This window comes from Chelonia mydas, chromosome 13, assembly GCF_015237465.2.
Source record: "Chelonia mydas isolate rCheMyd1 chromosome 13, rCheMyd1.pri.v2, whole genome shotgun sequence".
Lineage (NCBI taxonomy): Eukaryota > Metazoa > Chordata > Testudines > Cheloniidae > Chelonia > Chelonia mydas.
Window position 1 is genome coordinate 20,219,341 of NC_051253.2, and position 21,263 is coordinate 20,240,603.

The window sequence follows — 21,263 nt, forward strand, 5'->3', positions numbered from 1 at the left end:
GGCTGGGGGTCTTCCCAGTGCAGCCCTCCAGGACAGACCCTCATTTCTGAAGGAAGCTCTAAGCTTTCCTGGCTGAGCTCGCAGGGAAGTTTCCGTCCCTTCATCCAAGGCCCCAAACTCTCCTCCCAGCATTTGCAGCCAACAGCCTGAGGGCTGTGATTTGGGCTAGCGGAGGAATGTAAACGAGACAGGCTCGGCAGAGCCAACACAAAGGGCGCAGGCTTGGGCAGCCCAGATGGACTGGCACCAACGAGGCGACTCACACACACAGAAGATGCTCACAGGCCCTCTCCTAACACCCAAGCCCTGCCTATTCTAGAGACAGCCGGAAACAGGGAGACCAACCTGCAGCTACTAGGGTCTCTGTAGGTCGCACAGAACTCGCGCGCCCCCCCTCTTCAAATTTCAGCTCCCCCCAGCTGAGTCCTTTGGGCCTGCTGCTTTCCCCTGTAAAGTAGTGAGGATTAACTGTCTCTGATTTTTTGATTAGCCCTGGGCAAACACCAATGGGGGAATGTTTGGCTGATTCAAGCCCTGTTAATGCGCCGCAGCAAATCAGCTCTGACAACATGCCTAACAGATCTCGCGGGCAGCTGCGCCGGGAGAGCCTCAGGCAGGCAGGGCTGCTCAGCCGCTTTGGTGATGGCGATTCTGACTACGTGGAAGTGGCCTTCTTGGTCCTGGCAGCTGAATTCCACCCCAGCTCCTCTGAGCCCCCTTCTGCTGCTCACACACTTTAAGCTCAACCCTCCCCTGCACCCGGGCTGCTCGAAACTACGCCTGGCTGGTGCAGCCTCCAGAGGCCTTCTGCCAGCTGGGCTTTGCCGGAGCACAGCAGGGTCCAGACACACCCCTTCCTGCCCTCAGCTCCCAGTGCCTGTGAGGAGAGGGAGGTGTCACAGGGCAGGCTACCCTGGCTTTATGCCTCCCAGGGATTCCCTCACCATTGGGGATTCCCTACCTGACAGTTTAATCAGCTAGGTTTGGAAGCAAGAGCTAACGATTTATGGTAACCATAGACTCTAGCTAACTGTAGGGGTTATCTATTACTCTGGCTTACACCCTTGCACATCAGCCAGGGCTTTGGCTGCTTGCTTATAATTTGCACATCTTTGGCCCGCTGATCACCTGCAGGCTTTGGTCTGGCTTCTAAGGTCGTTAAGATGAGCAGCAGGAGAGGAATAGCAAGTAGCAGCTTCATCATTCAGCTCCAAGAACACGCAGCCTCTGGAGGTTAGAAGGTTCACTGCAAGGAGAAGACAGGAAATTACAATGCTACTCTGGGATGTTTATAAGGCCAATATGAACATATCCTAGGAACCAGAAAGTCAGCAATAGTCACTGTCCCGGTCCAGGGTGAATGATCCAAAATACCAACCCACAGGAGTCTAAATGGATGCACCAGCATTTCAAAAAGATCTCTGAATGGTAATTATGGGAGAAGGTGGGAATTCAAGCCAGTGACAGAGATGGGGAAGGGAGAGCCAGCCAAAGACCAACGACAAAAGTTAAGGATGAGATTTCCAAAGACTAGGTGATTCAGACACCCAATTCCAGTTCATTTTAATGGGAACTGGGTGTCCAAATCCCTTGGTCAGCTTTGAAAACCTCAGCCTAGAGCACCAGTAGTGGCAAACCAGCACCCTAATGGGTGAGTTTTCCCTTTTGTGGTTTAGCAACATCATTGCAGTTAAATTTCATTACAGTTGGTGATGACGCACCGAACAGAAAGAGCTCAGTTTGATTTGCAAACAGCGGGCTGAGCTGGCACTCAGACATGCCTTATTGTACAAACTGGGCAGATCTGATTTATTGCCGAACATTCTCATAACTGGCTTCACCACAGCCCTCTTTAGCCAACAGAGGAGCAGGATGTCTGTATCAGGGAAAATGAGTCCGCAGTTATCTAGTCACCTTCTCTTGCCATAGATCATCAGACAGGACTCAGGGATACTGGCTGTGTACTGAGCACTCATGAATGAAATGCCAGCCCAGCCAGGACAGGGCCCCATGTGCTAGATGCTGTAGAAACATGGAGTAAATCACACTCCCTGCCTTGAAGAGCAATGGCCACCAGTTCGTGCCTGCAATCCTTCCCCCCAGAATCCAGCAGACCTGTCTGCAGGGAGATGTTACCTTATTGAACCTCTAGTGTTTGGCAGCTGTTTCTTCCTGAGATAATTCCTTGGTTGCACCCTCCAATATTTATTTTATTTGTCTGATGCAGCTGCGTGTTTGGGCTCTTACGGGGAAAGACATTTGGTTTGTTTTTTCAAAACCTCAGGATGTCACGTCCACCCGCACTTCTCCCCTTCCCAGTTATGAGTTCTTCACTGCATTTGCCTGTCTCCTTTTGGGGATACTTATTTATTTGTTTGCTTTTATTAATGCACCAATCAATGACTAGGCACCAATCATGGTGCAGTGTGAGTAAAATAAATGAATAATACTAATGGCCAAACAATAGAGCTTTATGCTGGGTGAAAGCTAAATAGGGAGCAATTATCCAGATACCCTCAGAATAACTTGATTCTCCCACTCGCCCTTTATGGATTTGCACGGTGAAACTCAAACTCTGCTCTAGCCCTGAATCTTTAAATGCACAATGGGGCTCTTTGTGCTGAGGTCTCTGCGGGCAGGACATTCCATCTAAGAGGAAGCGAGGACACCCCACATTCCCAAACACACAGGCCAATATGGGAGAGCAGCTCATATCCCAGACGTGTCCACAGGAGTGCTGCAAATGGCCATTAAAATGCAAACTGAAGCACAACTCAAAGCAAGGAATGCAGCCGGAGCAAAGCAATGGGAGGGAGAAAGGTACCACAGCAAAGGGTCTGGACGGTGCCAGGTCTAGCGCGGTTTGTTTGCGTGTTATCCGATTCGGAGCCAGGGAAAGGAAATAACAGGCACGTCTCAGGAAATATCACTTTAAGGAGATAAAATAGAGGTTTTAAGGAACCACCTCTTTGGAATACAAACAAATTGATTGTGTAAGTCACATCAGTCCCTGAAGCTGAACCAGGAGTCTCTCTGTCTTTTGCTCAGATTTGGGATAAACCCCTATTATGCAATTGCTTTAGAGAGAGGAAGGTCGGTCAGAATAAGTTTTAAAGATCATTTAGACCTGTAATTTGTTGCCAGCGGAGGCAAATATGGCATTGCCTGGAGCTACAGCCATGGCACTAGAGGACCACACTCCAAGACTGGTGTCATCTGGAGTCACAGAATGTTGAACTACAACATGGTATTGAACTAGGGCACTTCAGAAATGACAGGCTTCCAAAGACATGGACCATGCCAAAGGTGTTGTTGGTCTCGGTCAATCTGTAAGTTGGGCGATGAAGCCGTTATCTGGGAGATGATCTCCCTGCTTTATGATTAAAAGAAAACTTCATTATGGTAAGGGTGAGACTCTATTTTCTTCTATTTTCTAACTACCAAGAAAACAAAATCACTACAAAAATATTTAGGGCCTAGATTTTCAGGAATGCCGGAATATTTTCAAGTATGCAAAATAAGTGTGTATTTCCATGCCTAATTTCTGCAGACATTTACCTGGATCGTAATTCCAGTTGCAATAACTGGCCATGCAAATATTCATAGAGTCAGCCAATGAAGAGTAGGACTGAGAGAGCTGTCTTTCGCTTTAGAGCCCTCATGGTTCCTAGACCAGTCCACACCTCCAGGACAAAAACCAACCACAAACTTCCTGCAGCTATGAAGATTCTTCCTACTTATGTTACGTCATAATTCTTGTTTATGAGGACACCTTTTTACTGTTTTATACCTTCCTCTGAATCATTTGGCTCTGGCCTCTGTTGGAGACAGGGTATCAGAATAGGTGGACCATTGGTTTCATTCTGTATGGCAGTTCCTATTCTCCTACACCTTGGAAATCAGTCTCTTCAAATTGGTGTGGGCCAAGCTAGATTTATGGCCCCAGGCTGGAAAATATTGTTAACAAGCTATCTCCCTGTGAGAGAGGCAGCAATATTTACTGAGTCGAGATACTGAAAAAATTGCTTTTTTAGAAAGTCATTTTAAGTATAATTATCGGTAAATATTTATTTAGCTCTCTAAGGTTGCAGTCATAACTAACCACTTGAGTGTTCATTTAACCACCAACTGGTAACATACAAGCCCTGAATCAATCTCTTTTAAGGAAGTAGGCCCAATTAGCAGATTTAAAGCTGTATCCTTAATACTGTCTCCAACTCTGGTGTCCACACTTCAGAAAGGGTGTTGAAAAACTGGAAAGGACAAAGTCAGAAAAGAACTAAAAGAATGATTTGAGATCTGGAAAATATACTGTGTAGAGAGACACTTAAGAGTCTCAATCTGTTTAGTTTAACCAAGAAACAGTCGAGTTGACTTGATCACGGTCTGTAAGCACCTACACAGGGAAGAAAGTTCTGATAGTAGCAGGCTCTTTAATCTATCGAAAAGGGCACAATGAGATCCAATGGCTGGAAGCTGAAGCTCGACAAATTCAGACTAGAAACAAGGCACAAGTTTTTAGCAGTGAGCATACTTAACAACTCGAACAATGTACCTAGGGATGTAGTGGATTCTCCACCACTTGAAGTCTCTAAATCAAGATTAGATACCTGTCTAAAAGAGCTGCTATAGATCAATCAGTAGTTATGGGTTTGATGGAGGAATTACTTGGTGAGGTTCTCTGTCTTGTGTTATGCACGACATGAGATTAGAAGTTCATAATGGTTCTTCCTGCCCTTAAAATCTATGACGTGATATATCTTTCTGAACAATGCAAGTTTTCTTGCAGCTTGGAAAGCATATTCCTGAAATATGCAGTATGAAGGTATTAAATGATCACATCACGCTAGTCACCCGCCTGCTTTGACACAGGCTGACCCAGTTTAGTGGCATTTGCTCTGACACAGCTAAACATCTGCAAGTGAAATAGTTTGCAGGAAACACTTGCTCCCCAACAAAATCTGTTTTGTTTCACCCCTTTTTTAACAGATTTTTTTTCCAAACTATATTTTTCTGGGAAAAAGCAGTTGCTAACCACAAAATATTTCTAGTCAGCTGTGCCATGTAGGTTTCTAGAGACCAAGCCTTACTCCAGTGGCAGGCTGGCCTGGAGCCTGGGTTTGTCTGTATCCGGGTATCTTCAAAGCCAGCACAGACAGAAGAATTAACTGTAAGGGAGAGAAACTAACAAGAAACAACAATTGGGGATTATTTTATATCCTCTTAATTCTTTGATAATTCTTAAAGTTCCATTGGGCTGGAAGAGGTTAATGTCTGCCTGGGGTAGGTCTGTGTAATAATAATGCATGCCACATCCCAGTCATGACATCAGGCATGACAGCATACTGGCCCTCCAGCACAGGCTATAATGCCCGATGCTGTGATTAGGATAGCAGCGCCAGCTTAGAGACGGTGCATCTGTCCCAGCTGTTGACATGCCATGCCCCCATGACAGCCCACAGGGTGACCCCGGTCATTTCTTCATTCCTCCCTCCCATGGGAGAGCTGGGATTTGCCCACTGAGCTATGCCTGTTTGACGCTCTCCCCCTTCTCTGCTTTGCCCTGTCTCCCTCTGCCGCCGCTGCTCTTTGTCTGGCAGAGACGGGAGACGTGTGGGAAGCACACAGCTGGAAAACAGGTGCTGAAAGGAAGAGCAAATACTGGGCGGGACTGAAAAATTAGGAAATAACCAGGAGACCTTGGAGATAATGACTCAGCTATAAAGCCAAAGAGATACCATCAGGGTGTGATTGCTCAAGGTAAAGGCTGCTGGGAGCTGTTCCAGCACCACTGGGCAATAGGGACCTCGGCTCAGGCTAAGGAGACAAAAAGGTTTCCAAAACAAGAGGGGTGCCAAGATAGAAGTTCTTTGACTTTCAGAGTGGAACAAGGACATAAATAATCAGCTGCTTTGCACTGGGCAGAAGGATGCCTCACCTGGTTGTTGATACGTGAGCAAAAGAGGGCAGCACAGGGACAGTACAGAACAGAAGGGTAGATGGTGGCTACAGACTCCTCTCAACTCACAGAGCGATCACAGGCTAGGAGGCCTCCCCCACTTCACGATGGATCCCCCAGGGCAAACAGGTATGTCAGCTCAACACCCTGTGTGTGTCGCTGCTTCCACGCTCGCGGGCACATCCGAGCACAGTGCCAACTCTCCTGCATTGCTCTCTGCTCAGATTGCCTCTGTCTGTCTGTCTGGATTATCTGCCAAATCCTGACTCTCAGGGAAAACAGCAGCTTCAGATTTCAGTGTGGCCTCCTTGGCGATTTGTTTCCTAGCTACAGGTTAATATAAATGTTTGGAATATTCCACTTCTGACCCACAATCACAGGTCGGGGATCTGAAAGCCCTGGGGATGCAGATCAGCTCTGTATTCCAGTTGCTATCATAGGCTGGGAGGGTTTTGCCTATTGGACTCTATGAGAGAGTGAGTGGGTGGATGAGAGAGGGGATGGAAGTCGCAGGGGGTTGAAGCACTTTTGCAGACAGAAAAATCTCTGACCCCTGTGTCTTAGGCAGAGAAATGGATTCTGGATTAGACCCCAGGAATCACCGCCATTTCACTTGGACTTGCGATGGTGTTCCTGTGACTCACACAGCTTGTCTGCATTTCTGGGATTTCTGCTGCTTTACTCAACACCTCAGGAGCAAACAAGTCTCAAACTCAGAACGGCGTGTTCCACCTGCTAAAATGGCAATAGCAAAGATGGCCAGATTGAGATCAAGGGCCAGAGGAGAGTGGGGCATATCCCCAAGGGTCTTTGGTTGGGTGCCAGCCACTCTTAAAGTATCCATGAGAAAGAGACTTTTTGGAGAGTTGGTGGAGGACAAGGAAGGACAATTGCCAGAAAGTTTCATGAGCTGCTCCAGTAGTACCTGGTGTGGACACAGGACAAGAATAATAATTACAGCTGGTTGGAAAAATTCCAACTAAACATCATTTTGTCAGAATTTGCCCATTTGGAGAAATTGAAATGTGCCGCAGACACCGTCTGATTTTGCCGACGTTCTGATGGAACCCAGGCAGGGTTCTGATGGAGGCCTGGCTGCTAGGCAGGTTTTGCTGGGGAGCCCAAGCGTCTAGGGTCCGCAGCTCTGGGGCAGCCAGCTCTGTGGACTGTCACAGGGGTGGGGAGGGCCTCCTAGAGTCTGTAGCAAACCACCAAGTGGACTGCCCCAGAGCCAGGACTCCATTCCCTTTGTGAAGAATTTTGAAATATTTGGTTTTCGTTCCTAATCAGAAAAAAACCAACTTGTGGCCTATCTAAATCCTCCGTGCGAGAAAACTGCCTGTCTGCGCCCAGCTCTAGTAGAAATAATAATACCGGGGTCTTTTACAAAGCATTGTATCCACAGATCTGAAAGCAGGGTGGCTCGGTACCATTCTCCCCATTACACAGAGAGGGAAACTACGCCACAGAGGTGATTTGCCAAGGTCACAGAGCAGGTCCGTGGCAAAGCCTGAAAGCCAGGTCCCCTGGTTCCCACAGAGCAACCTCTAGCTGAGCCGTCATTAGATCAGTCAGGCTGCAGAGCCGGGGCACGCAGACTACTCAGCTGATTTTTGACTCATGCCAGGGTGGGGTGACCAGATGTCCAGATTTTATAGGGACAGTCCCAATTTTGGGGTCTTTTTCTTAGACAGGCTCCTATTACCCTCCACCCCCCAAGTCTGATGGAGCCATTTCTCCCCAGCCCTGCTTCATCACTTCCCCTGAGCCCCTGCATGAGTGTGAGCAAGGGGTTAACCCCTTTCTTAGTGGAAATTAGGGCTCTGCCTCCTGAAACACACATTATTATTCAGCTATTTCCTTCCCGCTTTGGCCTAATAACCCTACATACAAATACGTGCCATGTGCGAAACTGAAAAGGGGCAGCTCCTCTGTTCCTGAGGATCCTGGGAGGAGGCAGGGGAGAGGCAATTTAAGCAGCTGGCTGAGGGGTGAACATTCTCATGACGAGAGATCAGTTACGCATTGCGTAGAGCTGCTAGGCAGGATGAGCACAGCACCATTGTACTGTGCCTTTGGTAATGCTAACTTCCCACAAAGGCGCTGGAATTGTAGACTCCTCGGGGCAGTGACTTCTTGTTGTTCTGTGTTTGTACAGCACCTAGCGTAATGGGACCCTAGTCTGTGACTGGGGCCCCTAGATGCTACCACAATACAATAATAATGGGTCAGTCCTGGTTTAATGGAGGGGTGACACTTTTCTATGTTGCATTAAATTCCAGTCCTTTTCACTAGTGGGGAAGCAAATCCCAGTTCTTTCTAATGTTTTGGGAGTCATTTTTATCCTCCAAGACCCAAATTGTCACACACACGCATCTTATGTGTAACAGTGACACACAGCTTTGCAGGACCCCTTTCCAGTAGCATGGTAAAAGAGGCGGGGGTTTAATGTTGCCTTCCCCACCAGCTGTGCTTAGTTCACACAGCTGGAGATGTTATGTAAACCAACAGAAAGTGAAAGCCAGAATAGTAGTGACAGCAGGTGTCTGCTCTCAGACACTCACAGCACAACAGAGAGGAGCAAAGATGAGATCGGCAAATGGTTCTCACTAGGTCCGTGATTATTCTTCCATATCCTCTGGCTGGACACCCCATCCCAAACCAGGCAAGTCTCTGCAAAGGACTTTTTATAGTAAGAAGTGCTGCCAGGCATTTCAGGTATATCTATAGAGACTGCACCTGCCCTGTTGCCAGACATTCCAGGTACTTCCTGACACTATAGTGGAATGTAAAGAGGACGAGCAGCACCCAAAGGGTTGGACGTTTCCTGTTTGTACATACAAAAGCGCCTGCCCTGCAGTGCAATATCCGCAGCTTCCCCTGGTACCTTCAGACATGGAGGATGACAAGGAAGAAACTGAACACTAGAGCTGGCTGGAAAAGGGAATTTCTGTCCTGCAGGAAATTCCAACATTTCAAAAGCTGTTTTCATTCCGAATTAGGAACAAAATGGCAAAATTCTGAACTTAGCACAGAACTGAAATTCTGAGACATATCCATCTGGAAACATCAAAATGTTTCATTTCAATCATGTTAAATCATTTCATTCTGATGATGTCAATATAGTGAAATATAATACTAAATATAATGTTAAATGTAATATAGTACATTAACATTCATATAATCTGCTTCTGTTTTGCAGGGTTATTAATTTCATTTTTCGGGTTTATTTTTAGCAATTTTTGCACTTTATGTAGATATCCAAAAATCGGGAGTTTCAAGGCTTTCTCTTTGTATATACTGTAATGCAGGGGTGGGCAAACTTTTTGGCCTGAGGGCCACATCGGGGTTCCAAAACTGTATGGAGGGCCAGGTAGGGAAAGTTGTGCCCCCCCCAAACCCTAACCCTATCTGCCCCCTCACTGCCCCCCTCAGAACTCCCGACCCTTCCAACCCCCCCTACTCCTTGTCCCCTGACCACCCCATCCTGGGACCCCCTGCCCCTAACCACCCCCGGGGACCCCACCCCCTATCCAACCCCCCCTGCTCCCTGACTGCCCCGCCCCCTACCCACCCCCCCACCCCCCGACAGGCCCCCCTCTAAAGCCCCTTTCAGAATGCGGCCCTGCGAATATGGGCTGAAGACTCAGAGGAAGCAGGGGCAGCCGCACCGCCGGAGAGAAGAGGCGGTTTCCCCTTCAAAGTGCTGCTTCTCTCCGGCCGGCTGCACGGCCGTCCGCTGCTCCTCCTGAGTCCTCCGCCCGCGTTCGCTGTGCTCCCGCCACCCACCCACCTGCTCCCCTGTCGCTGCAGATGAGCCTCCCTTCCCGCTCTCCCCTGCCCCCGCCATGCAGCCCCCTCCCACGCTGGCGGCACGGCGCGCTCAGGCTGCGGGGCAGGGGGACAGCAGGGGAGGGGCCGGGGACTAGCCTCCCTGGCCGGGAAGCTCAAGGGCCGGGCAGGACGGGCCCGCGGGCCGTAGTTTGCCCACCTCTGCTGTAATGAATAATGTATCTAACTCAGTATGGTAGTATATAATGTAATGAATAATCTCTTTGCAGCGCTCCCTAGACTCAGAGCACTTTAATGTAGTGCTGTTTCAAACAACGAGCTTGGGAACCTTGAGTGCACACCAGCAGGACCTATATGGACCAATTTATGTGCAACAGCTTAGTGCACTTTAGAAACTAGGCTCCTGTAGCCTGCATTACTGCTCCATCTAACTAGAACATGTTTGTCTACTCAAGCTGTGAAGCATACTCCCAGCTGCAGAGTAGATGTGCCCACAGAGGTACATAATGGAAACATTCAGCAGATGTCTCTACAATTCCACAAAGCAGGATTTAGATCCCTGCTGAGAAGCATTTGACTTGAACCTCAGATGCATTTGAAATCAGCCCTGGTTTGAGTCTGATCTGCATGTGTGAACCAGCTGTAATTTGTGCTAACTCTGCTTGTGTTCACAAAGTTCTCGTCAGCGCTGCATGCAAAGTTTTCTGCTGCATCTGGAGATCCAGGAATATTCTGAGGCTGCTCCTCATGTTCTCCAGAGAGTTTTGACACCAAACTGGGTTCTCCAGGAAAAGTCACATAATTATTCCAATATAACCACAAGTCCTCTATCTGGTTTGTGCAAACCCATAGTAAACTTGAACCTTTCCTCTTAGTTTACAATTGGGAAAAGGGTTCTCTTGAGCCCAAGACTTTCCAAATATCAGGACCTGCAAATCTATGTGAAATGCTTCTGCCATACAGAATGGCATCTTGACTTCTGCTAAGGAGCTCATTGGAAAATGACCAAGGTTCCTAACATGCCCAGGTGTGAGACCCTGCAGACCTGAACAAAACAGTTCACATGAACATCTAGGGAAGTATGTGAAGTTTGGGTCTGAAAGATCCAGTTATCTCCCACCCGTGATACCAGCTTCTCTGCAACCCAATGGGACAATCTTGCAGCTCCACCACATCCCACCTTTAAAATAAAATCCTTAGTTAGGAACAGCAATTCTTCCATGAACTGTAGCTCCTGTGTCACGAGTCAAGCACTTACACCTCACCCTGCCTTCAGTCTCCTGAAGGTACAAATTAGTCTTCTCCTCCAAGTCCTTATTTCTAAATGCAAAAACATGAAAAATGGCCTCATGCTTTTAAATAGTGAATTTGAAGTACATACAGACTTGGATGTTTTAGACTGATCATGTACAGTGTTTAAGAGAACATACCCTTGAAAGATAGGTCACTGAGGTCAAAAGAAGAGAAAGGAGCTTAGATATTAAGATATGAGGTGCCTTACAATATGATAGATAGATTCTACACATTTATTCGGGGTGGGGAAGAAAGCCCAATGTATTTCACTAATAGATTTAGACAGCACATCAAGCACAACAAAATCCCACCTCTGAAGAGGGGAAAGAGTCCTGTGGTAGTCCAGTGACAGCCCAGTAGTAGCCTGAGTCTTGGAAGAGCAGCATTCAATTCCCTGCTCTGCCACAGACTTCCCATGTGAGCTTGGCCAAGTCACTTAACATCTCTGTGCCTCAGTTTACCATCTGTATATTGGAGTAATCGCACTTCTCCATCTTGCGAGAGGTATTATGAGGATAAAAGGATTCAAGATTATAAGGTGCTTGAATTTCTTGTGGAAAGAGTGGTCCATATACGTATCTACTTATAGAGGCATTTTAGCAATTTCCTCCCATCACACACACCTCTGCTTGACAGAAGAGGCTCACCAGACCCCAGAGAAATAAAAACCCAAGAACAGAAGCATGATTTTTGCCTGCTCCTACAATACTGCATTTAGAGATGGAATACAATATTTTGTCATTTTATTGTGAGCTTATTAAAGTTAAAACTGAAACAAGATGCTCTACAATTTTATCCTGCCCCCCCCCCCAAAAACAAACAAAAAAACCCATGTAGCCTGTGTAGTGTATTCTATGCACATTTCTATACCATTCCCTGTTTTAACCGGGCTATATTTAGAACCTTATCTTGCCAAGACTGGAAAGGGAAAAGAATGCTTCTAACCACTAAAAATGTTACATAACACTGAAAGCTATGTTTGTGTTGCAAATATCTACAGAGGGCCAATTCTTCCAGCCCCAGCAGCAGGTAACAAAGAAGTGTGAACGCTGGGTTTCAGTAACTGACCTCTGAATGAAATCCTTATGCCAGCTCTGATTAAAATCTGGGCAAGTTCACATTAAGTGGATTGAACCCAGATGTTCCAGCTGCTACCATATGGGCCAGAGGTGGAGATAAAGTTATTACATTAGTTAATTATTACTGTCAACAAGTCAGATGGGCAGCTCAGCCCTGTACCATTCCCAGGTGATGCTTGTGTTTGACTTTTGATATAAAGGGGTTAGTCAGTTTCTCTGGAAACAGCAGATGTCCAACAAGTTTCCCTAAAAACACAACCAAATTATTTTCGCAAACATTTTTTCCCTCTTAATTACGCAGACTAGCATCTGGCCGTCATTCACTCACACACGCACTACATTGCACCTCGTCACTTCATATGTTTCAGCCCTGTTCATTCAAACATTTGTAAATTTCATTTTATGATTTTTTTCCAGGTTTTAACAAGGGAGACTCATTGTTCAGAAATCTAACAAAGGGGCCCCTATTGGAAACTTTTAAACAATTGAAGCAAAGACTTCCCTTGAAAACCTTCAACCCCTGCTGCAAACCTCCAGGGAAATAGCGCAAGAGGAACAATCACAGCACTAGCCCCATCTAGGACCACAAACTGCCTGCAAGTGCAGCCTAGTTAGCTCCAAAAGCATCTTTAAAGGCAACTCCGAAGATCCAGCCTGTCTAATCTGATTAAATGTTTTTTAATTCTTCCTTTTCATGGAATTTATGAAAGTGTTTGAATAACATTTCCAACTGAATGCAGTAAGGGCCTGGCTGCTTAGACACAAAGTGTCATTTTACCAAAAATACCAAGATCTTCTGCATGCCTTCCAGGTGCAGAAGATCCATTCACTTCACTGAGCCATGCTCTGAGAGAAAAATATCAGAGTTGAGAGTTACCAGGTAGATCTGCGAGCAGGATTTTGCTCTGGGTTTTTGCACAAGTCAAAGGCAAATCTAGTGGCATCCCAGAATGAACCGCTCGGACCTGTTTCTGAAACTCAATTTGTAACGGTAGTTCTGAACTACATGTTCAGTGCCTATTATTAATTCTTATTATTATTACAAAATATATCAAAGGCTCCTCTGTAAGGTGAGGAGAAGCTTTTGCAGAGAATTTTAGTGTAACAACTTTAGCCCACGTGCAGTTGGGGCTCAAATGAGGCAGAAGTCCCATTGGCTTCCTTAGTGCGAATAGGCCCTACATTCTCAATATTAAACTGATCCATTTCCTGGCAGCTGTGGCCCAAGTAAACCTGTATTAGTCCCAGGAGCTCTTCCCCCATGTCGCTTTATTTACAGTGTTCCTTTGCACGCTAGCCTCCTGATGAATCCCCAATGATTCTCTGCACCATCACAAATGCTGCCCTTGCTCCATCCTGCACAATGGGAAAAAGCAAATAACTTCATCTTCCACATCTGCTTAATTTGGCTTAGTTCAGATTATTGCATGTTAGCACAGATATTACAAAGGTATAACAGTCTAATTTTCCAAACGAGTTAGCTGCATAATTGCTTGTGTGAAATGTGCACACAACTGAATGCCTAATTTTCCTGCATAATTATCATGATTGCATGCTTATGCAAATATAAATAATTATCATCTGCCTATGCAATTATCCAGTTTGCATTATGACTGCAGTAACAGTGCAAGCAAATTAAGAGCACAATTATGTGCATATCTTGTTAGACAATCCAGACATTCTAATGCTTGGTATGTTACATCAAGGCATGTATATCAGTTTGTATGCCTCATTGTCAAATCAGATTCTGGATAGTATCTGCAGGAAACTTCCTAATACAGGCAGATGGTGAACATGTACAGTGTAAGATCAGTCACCCATACAACTGGGAACAGCTTACTGGAGCATAATCTCCAATATGAATATAAAAAGAGCTGAAAACTTTTTCAGAGACAGAGTGGGTCCCCCACATTATTCTTAAATTGCAACATACAGATTTTTGAGCATGCTCCGTTATTTCCAGCACCACATCCCCAGCACAGAGCACTCCACATAGGAAGGAAAGAGGGTGTCCTGGACTGCTGCAGTTTAGATCTGAACCTGGGTGGAGAGCATAGGGTGGGGAGCCAGAGGAGAAAGTTGATTCTAGGCATGCCCAGGTCTCAGGAGAAACAGGCAAAATCTGTGCAGGTCATGTCCCATTGGACCCTTCCTTCCTTCTCTCTGGTTTTCCTTCACACTGTATTCCCACTGACCGGGTACTTCATTCTTTGGATCTTTGCATCCTTTCTTTCTTCTCACTCAGGCAGTTTTTAATGCAGGAGAGATGCTGGGACTCTGCTCCTGAGCTCTGGGGCCAGGACTTGGCTCCTGGGAACTCACCTCTCACCCCTTCTTGGTGATGCCTCCAGACCTGTCCCTTGGGAGCTCCTGCTCCTTTTGACCATGGTGTTAGATCTCAGATCCCATGAGCTCCTGCTACCTCTGAACACCATGTCAGGTCTTTGCTCCTGGGAGCTCCAGCTTCCTATAAGCCTCTCCTTGAGCTTGGCTCCCGTGGGCTCCTGCACCCTCCCAGTGGCATGCCAAGTCTCAGCCCCTGTGAGCTCCCACTCCCTCTGAGCACCATGCCATGTCTTGGCTCCCGAGAGCTTCTGCTTCTCCAAGCACCATTCTGGGGCTCAGCTCCCCTGAGAATTAACTTGGACTAACTCTTTATAAACTCCCCAGCTTTCCTGGGTGTCAGACTGAGCAGAGAGGTTGCAACGGCTAGGGTCTCTGATCAGGCAGACAGCAGCTCCTACATTTTGCAGGCACACGTGGGGGAGTGGAGAGGACGGAGCTAAAAGTCCTTCCTCCTAAGACGTACACCTCTATTCCCTCCCCCATACCATTCCCCTGACATCCTGAACACCATCCACAAGTGCCCACTATGCGGCTGGTGCTCTACAAACAACTCATCACACTATCCTCTCTGTGTCCGGCCTGGTTCTTAGCCCAGTCCATTACATCCAACACCTACCAACAGGGCAAAGACATGGACAGCTCGTGTACCCTGACAAGTAGGGAGGTGGGAAGTGGGGTAGTAGGGAACATGCTGGATGGAGAACCCTTGTGGTAGCACCTGCGAGTCCCAGACATGGACCAGGACCCCCTTTGTGCTAGGTGCTGTACAAACACAGAACGAAAAGACAGTTGCTGCCCCAAAGAACTTACAGTCTAGTTGTTCCCTTCTGGCTGGAGCAGGAGGCAGGGCCACTTGGAGTGGGCAGCTCCTAGGGGGCAAGGAGGGTTCCACACTGGAAGGGGCCAAAGGTGTGGGGAACTTTGGGCACAGGGAGCCGGTAGCAGGATTGATCCCCTCTGGCTGGCAAAGGCCACTGGGGGAGGGAGTCCCTAGGGAAGTCAAAATCATTCCCCTTTGGCTGGCAAGGGGCATTGAGGTGGGGAGCTCCTAGGGGATTCAGGATCATTCAAGGGGCCCTGGGTTGGAGAGCCGCAGGGGTTTTAGGATCATTTCCCTCTGGCTGGCGGGGGGGGGCACTGGGTGGGGAGCCCCGGGGGGACCGGGGATGGCCCCCCACTCTCCGCTGGGGCACAGAGCGAAAGCCACGGGGTGACCCGCCGCCCAGCCGGTTGGTTGCGGAGCTGTCACCCCTGCGCCCACCGCTGCGCATTGCCCTGCAGGTGCCCTGCTGCCCCCGGAGCCCCTCACTCACCTCGGCCGGCTGGAGAGCGCGGAGGGGCGGCTGCGGAGCCGAGCGGAAGGCGGGCGGAGGACACCCCCGTGCTGCTGGTACAGGTGGGTGCTGCGCCCGGGGACCCCGCTCCAGCCGCTGGCCTGTCCTGGACTGAGAGGGGCTGGGGCAGCGTCAGCCGCATTTAATCCGGCATCGCGGGCGCGGGGCCCGGGGGAAGGAGCCGACCCCTCCCCCTTCGACACTGCAGCGAGCGGGGCTGCTGCGGGGAGAGGGGCTGGCACAGGGCGGGGGGCCAGCCGGTCAGGTCACACCCACCCGGGCATCGGGCTGCTGGAGCCGGGGCTCATCAGCGGCTTTCCAGCGTGGCCGGGCGCCGTCGGAGACAGAGCGTGGCTAGAAATAGCTGCCCGGACCCTGCAGCGCACCTGCCCGCTCGCAGAGCCGGGGGTGAAGCCAGAGTCCACATGGACTTGACAGCGAAAGGCTGGGAGCGGGAGAGTGAGCGTCAGAGGCTGGAGACAAGTATCAGGGGGGAGCCCTGTTAGTCTGTAGCCACAAAAACAACAAGGAGTCCGGCGGCACCTGAAAGCCGAACAGAGGCTGGAGAGAAGAGGGAACTGCACTGGGTGGCCATCGAGCGCTCATTGAAAGCGCTCACCGCTGCTGCCTAAAGAAGCTGGGCTTTGTTTCCCCTTGTCTCGTACAAAACGCTACAGAGTGCAGCGTCTAACTATGCCACACGCTGGGATTTGGAGCTAACACTCACCGAATACACACACACACACACACACACAGAGCAGGTGCAGATCTAAACATAGAGACACCAGTACACATCTGCACATACCCACACATGTGGTGCACCTACTGTTATGTAATATTAGCCCATTGGTAGTTCCGATTTAGAATTATTTCTTGGTTTCAGAGCATTGGTTTATTTCTGTGGGAAATGTACAAAAGATTTCTTTGGATTTTAATTGTAGTTGTAATTTCAAAGATAAAATATACTGCATACAATTAACCATCCAGTGGTGTGACACACATTTATATTCTCTGTATTTGTAAATAGACACCAAGCCTCAGCTGGTATAAATACCACAACTCTAATGTGCTGAGTTTTTTGTGCCTGTTTAAATTCGCAACATTCAGGTCCATATCAACAGGCATTGAGCCTGACCCCCACTCTCGTTTACACCAATTATACAGTTGTGTTACTTCATTGACTTGGATGGCATTACTCCTCATCTACACTGGCATGGATGAGAGGAGAATCAGGTCCAAATCTGGTCCACCTACTGTAAATGGCTATAACTCCATTGGTGTAAAGAGTTACTCCTGATTTACAGCAGCATAGCTATACTGAATGAATTTAGATTATCACAGAATCTGGCCCAGATTTGAGTCTAACTTCCTTCTTACTCATGCTGAGGTAAATCAGGAGTGACTCCACTGAAGTTAATGAAGTTACATGAGTATAAACAAGAGGGGACTCAAGCCCAGAGCATGCTGAAGTACACATGATTCCTAAAAATCTAAACAGGAATAAACTTGGCACAAGTTAAAGTGTAAGGTTCTGAGAGTACTGTGTTGCCCAGTACATGAACTGGACTTTCATAGCGATAGAGTTTCACTACTTTATGTAGTGATGTGGTTAATTGTATGGAATTTCCTTGACAGGTAATAATCATATATCCATTTAATTTGTCTTGAGTTTTTCATGTCCGTGCATGTACAGAATAGGGTGTCAAGCAAAGGTGTGTGCTAGTGGAAATTTCAATCATAAAAAATGTCTATCATATTCAAACTTTATATAATTGAAAAATTATTCATACCTGTTCTGCCTTTATCAGCACTCAGCTTAAACACCCTGGGATTGGTTTTGTTTTTCTTCCCTATTCCAGCATTGGCATGTGTTTGCAAAACCCTTTAACTGTGAAGGTCCCAGAGGAGAATGAGTGAGTGTGCCAATCCAGATATACAAATTGCATTGACTTGGCGGCTTGGGGATCCCAATAGGCAATGTTTGCGGATTTGAGAGTGTTTTGGAGGTCATAGATTCATAGATTTTAAGGACAGAATTGACCATTACAAACATCTGGCCTGACCTTCTGCATAACACAGCACAGGTCAATTCACATACAATATTGGGACCTCTGGCTATGGAGAAATTAGGCATTGACCAGTTAGACAGATTGGGCTACATTCTGCCTTGGGTAATTAACCCCCTGGCTGACCTAAGTTCCCTGGTGAATTTCAAGTGGCCACATTTTTTTCACTCCCTATTCTCAACTGTTGTGTAATGTTGGTGCTGCTGTACCTGGGCAGTACATTCCTCAACCCCAAAAAAGGCTGTAATTTCATTTGTGGGTGAAGCAACCAAAATATATCATTTATAAATACACATGCTCACACAACTCATCAAGGTCTGCTTCTTCTGGATTAAAAGAGGTATTGAAAAGTTAGGGCTCCCAGTTACTGCAGGTTTCCCATCAACGTGATTTCTAATGACTTTTCCGTTCACACAAAATATAGCATTGATGCCATACAAAGGAGCAATGCAGTCAGCAGCTATCGCAAACACTCAGTAAAAGGCGTAACACGGACTTGTAAAATGGGTTTCTTTTTACTGAGTCGTTCAGTTTCCATAACTGTATGAAACTTTAATAACTCATTGTAACAGTTACTCCCAGGCAAGCTGCAATGCAGCTGGATTCAGAAGGCAAAGAAGCAAAACAATCAATTCCTTCAACTGGGAGAAGGTGAAAATATAATCTAAGGACCCAGCCCTGCAAATCTTTCTCACGAGTAGATGTCCATGACTAAAGGCTTGAAGGATCAGGCCCTAAATGTGTGGAACATACTTTGATCTTCATAGACTTCTACTTTAGTTACAGAGAGACCAGAATAGCTGGATCATTACCTTAGCAGAAATGAGAAAAGGAGTACTTGTGGCACCTTAGAGACTAACCAATTTATTTGAGCATAAGCTTTCGTGAGCTACAGCTCACTTCATCGGATTTCGTGAGCTACAGCTCACTTCATCGGATGCATACTGTGGAAACTGCAGTTTCCACAGTATGCATCCGATGAAGTGAGCTGTAGCTCACGAAAGCTTATGCTCAAATAAATTGGTTAGTCTCTAAGGTGCCACAAGTACTCCTTTTCTTTTTGCGAATACAGACTAACACGGCTGTTACTCTGAAACTTAGCAGAAATGAGTGAGTGTTAAATCTGTTAATGTACACAGACAGCACATATAAACATTACTGCTATGGTTACAGACAAAGAATAACATTTTCTAAGACCCAGAAAGTACAATTCGTGCCTGTAAAACTGCACCCATATTTTTCTTCACCTGCCATCAATTGTGGGTATGAATAGGAGTTGTAGGACAGATACCTGATTTGCCCCCACAAGTGGAAGGCTAGGCTGGGGCACAGCTGAAACGCATTCCTGAGGGAATGTTTATTAAACAATAAATTGCAATTCTTGCTGAATCGCTAGGGGGCATGTGATTTAATGCCTGGGAAGATTAGGCATCAGGAGTGATGTCTGAGCTGAATGTGTCCCTTTGTTTTGTTTAATTAAAAAACAACAATCTTTATTTGCATAATATAAACATAGGAGTCATGTCTGTGATAGCAGCTAGCACAAGAACCCACTTGCATGTAAGAATAAAATGGAAGGTGAGCTTCAAGGCAGCATGTGCATGGCAAATGTATGGTATCACCTTATCTAGTGGGGAGAGGTGGGAGAAGGAAAGGAAGAAGGGCCCATTTGAACTGTGGAACCAATACAAAGTATTGATTGATATGATCTCATGGAGCAGATCGTTAGTTACCCAATAATTTATTGCTACCTATAAACTTCAGTTCCTAGTAGGGTTGTCAACAGTCCCTTATTTTTTCATCTCTGTACAAGAAGATCAGGAGTTGCTGAGCGCTGCAAAAAGCAGCAAGAAATGAATGTAGGTGAGTACTGTTCATCATTAATAATTAATAAATATCAGGAGGGGTAAGAAAGGGATACTAAGAAAACAGACCCTTATTTTTGAAATACAATGTTGACAACTCTAGTTCCTTGTCACAGCTCAAACCACATCTGATAATAAACTACAATTTAGCCCTTTCCAGAGTCATTTTGAAAAAGATGGTATCTATTTCAAGGTGCAAGCAGTGCTAGCCTGAGTGCTGTACATCCTATATTTGGGAGCGGGAGGGTTACAAATATCAGCCAACCAGAAAAAGGTCCTTGGGGGAGAAATCCTCCACATTATTTTGCTTCCAACCAATACTTCACTCTGTGCAAAGACATTTGATTTCCAGCTAGAAAAGGGGGTTTTAGAAAGAGCTCCAAGAACCCAGCCCTTGCAGCACTGTAAATGTGATGCTGTAATAAGACAATACTGTAATCAAAGCATTTTAAGAAGTCCATATAATAAATGTCATACAGCGTGAATAATTCCCTATAACCCATAACAGTTAGGAGGTGCCAGAAAACTGCAGAGCAGGTCTGTTAAGCTCCTCTGGCAAAGGCCCTTTGACTTTCACGAGGTAAATTTAAACCAGATGATGAACTCTGGGTGGTCGCCACGGCATTCAGAATGGTGAACACTGTTTAAAAGTGCATCACTGAAACAATTTAGTTCCAATGTTTAGACAGCAGTGGCTGCAGAGAAAAGACAGAGGGATAGCACCTCAGTTTCCCAAGTGATCATTGTCGCTGATTCTCAGACTCCGTTGTCAGATATCAGATCCGCACAGTTGGAGAAAGTCTGCTTGTCTCTATCTGGCATGTAACTGCTTTGCCAGTCCCACGCAGTAAATAACCACACATGGACAAGTATCCCATTATGCACTTCAGTAAGCCCTGTGCAATCACCCACATACCCGTGGTTCTGTTTGCAAATGTTAAATAACATCACATTCAATAGCCCTCTGAATGCATATTAATATCCCTATGCAAAAATATCCTCACATGAAAACCTGTGAAGCAGGAGTCGTTCAGTGACGATCAGCTCAATGTGTCTGACTGAAAACCTTGTGGTTAATTCCACCTAAACAGTACTCCCTGCTGCTGCCTCCTACTCATTTTGTAGCTGTTCCCTATTCTGTAATTGCCTTGGTTATTTTTATAGTTAGCAGCTGGCCTTGGTCACAGCCTTCCTTTCTGCCTCCACCTGCCATTGGCATTTCAGGGACTCTCCCAAAGTGGAATCCACCTCTACAAAGGGTTTACAGACCTCACCCCAGTTCCCTTCCTCCCAACAAGCTCTGGCAATGATCCTGTTTCAGTGCAAATCTGGAGCTATCTAATCCCTATGCCGGTGAATGGGAATTGTGTGAAAACAGAATCCTGCAGCTCTGGAGAGGAGGGGATGACTGATGGGAGCTTTGCCTCTTCTGCTGCTTAAGTGTTTTGAGACAGAAGAGTAAAAAGGGCTAAACAGAAATCAGAGCAGCATGTTTTTCCCCACTGATTTATGCTGCACAAATCTAGCCT

General features: G+C 46.7%; 2 protein-coding genes across 3 annotated transcripts in view; one reads left to right on the forward strand and one right to left on the reverse strand.

The window, feature by feature from the left end:
• MATN4 (matrilin 4) overlaps positions 1–20,828 on the reverse strand; it is a 33,506-nt gene extending 12,678 nt beyond the window's left edge. The window contains exons 1-2 of one of the 2 annotated variants that reach the window (XM_043527295.1): positions 20,739–20,828; positions 1,129–1,246 (exon numbers count right to left, since the gene is read on the reverse strand). In XM_043527295.1, the coding sequence (XP_043383230.1) occupies positions 1,129–1,204 (76 nt within the window). In that variant the 5' untranslated portion in view covers positions 1,205–1,246; positions 20,739–20,828. Of the gene's footprint in view, positions 1–1,128; positions 1,247–15,782; positions 15,922–20,738 lie in introns of those variants that run through there. The other variant, XM_037877147.2, reaches the window with a different exon arrangement.
• RBPJL (recombination signal binding protein for immunoglobulin kappa J region like) overlaps positions 14,996–21,263 on the forward strand; it is a 29,088-nt gene continuing 22,820 nt past the window's right edge. The window contains exons 1-2 of the mRNA XM_043527339.1: positions 14,996–15,125; positions 15,751–15,865. Coding sequence (XP_043383274.1) covers positions 14,996–15,125; positions 15,751–15,865 — 245 coding nt within the window. The remainder of the gene's footprint in view (positions 15,126–15,750; positions 15,866–21,263) is intronic.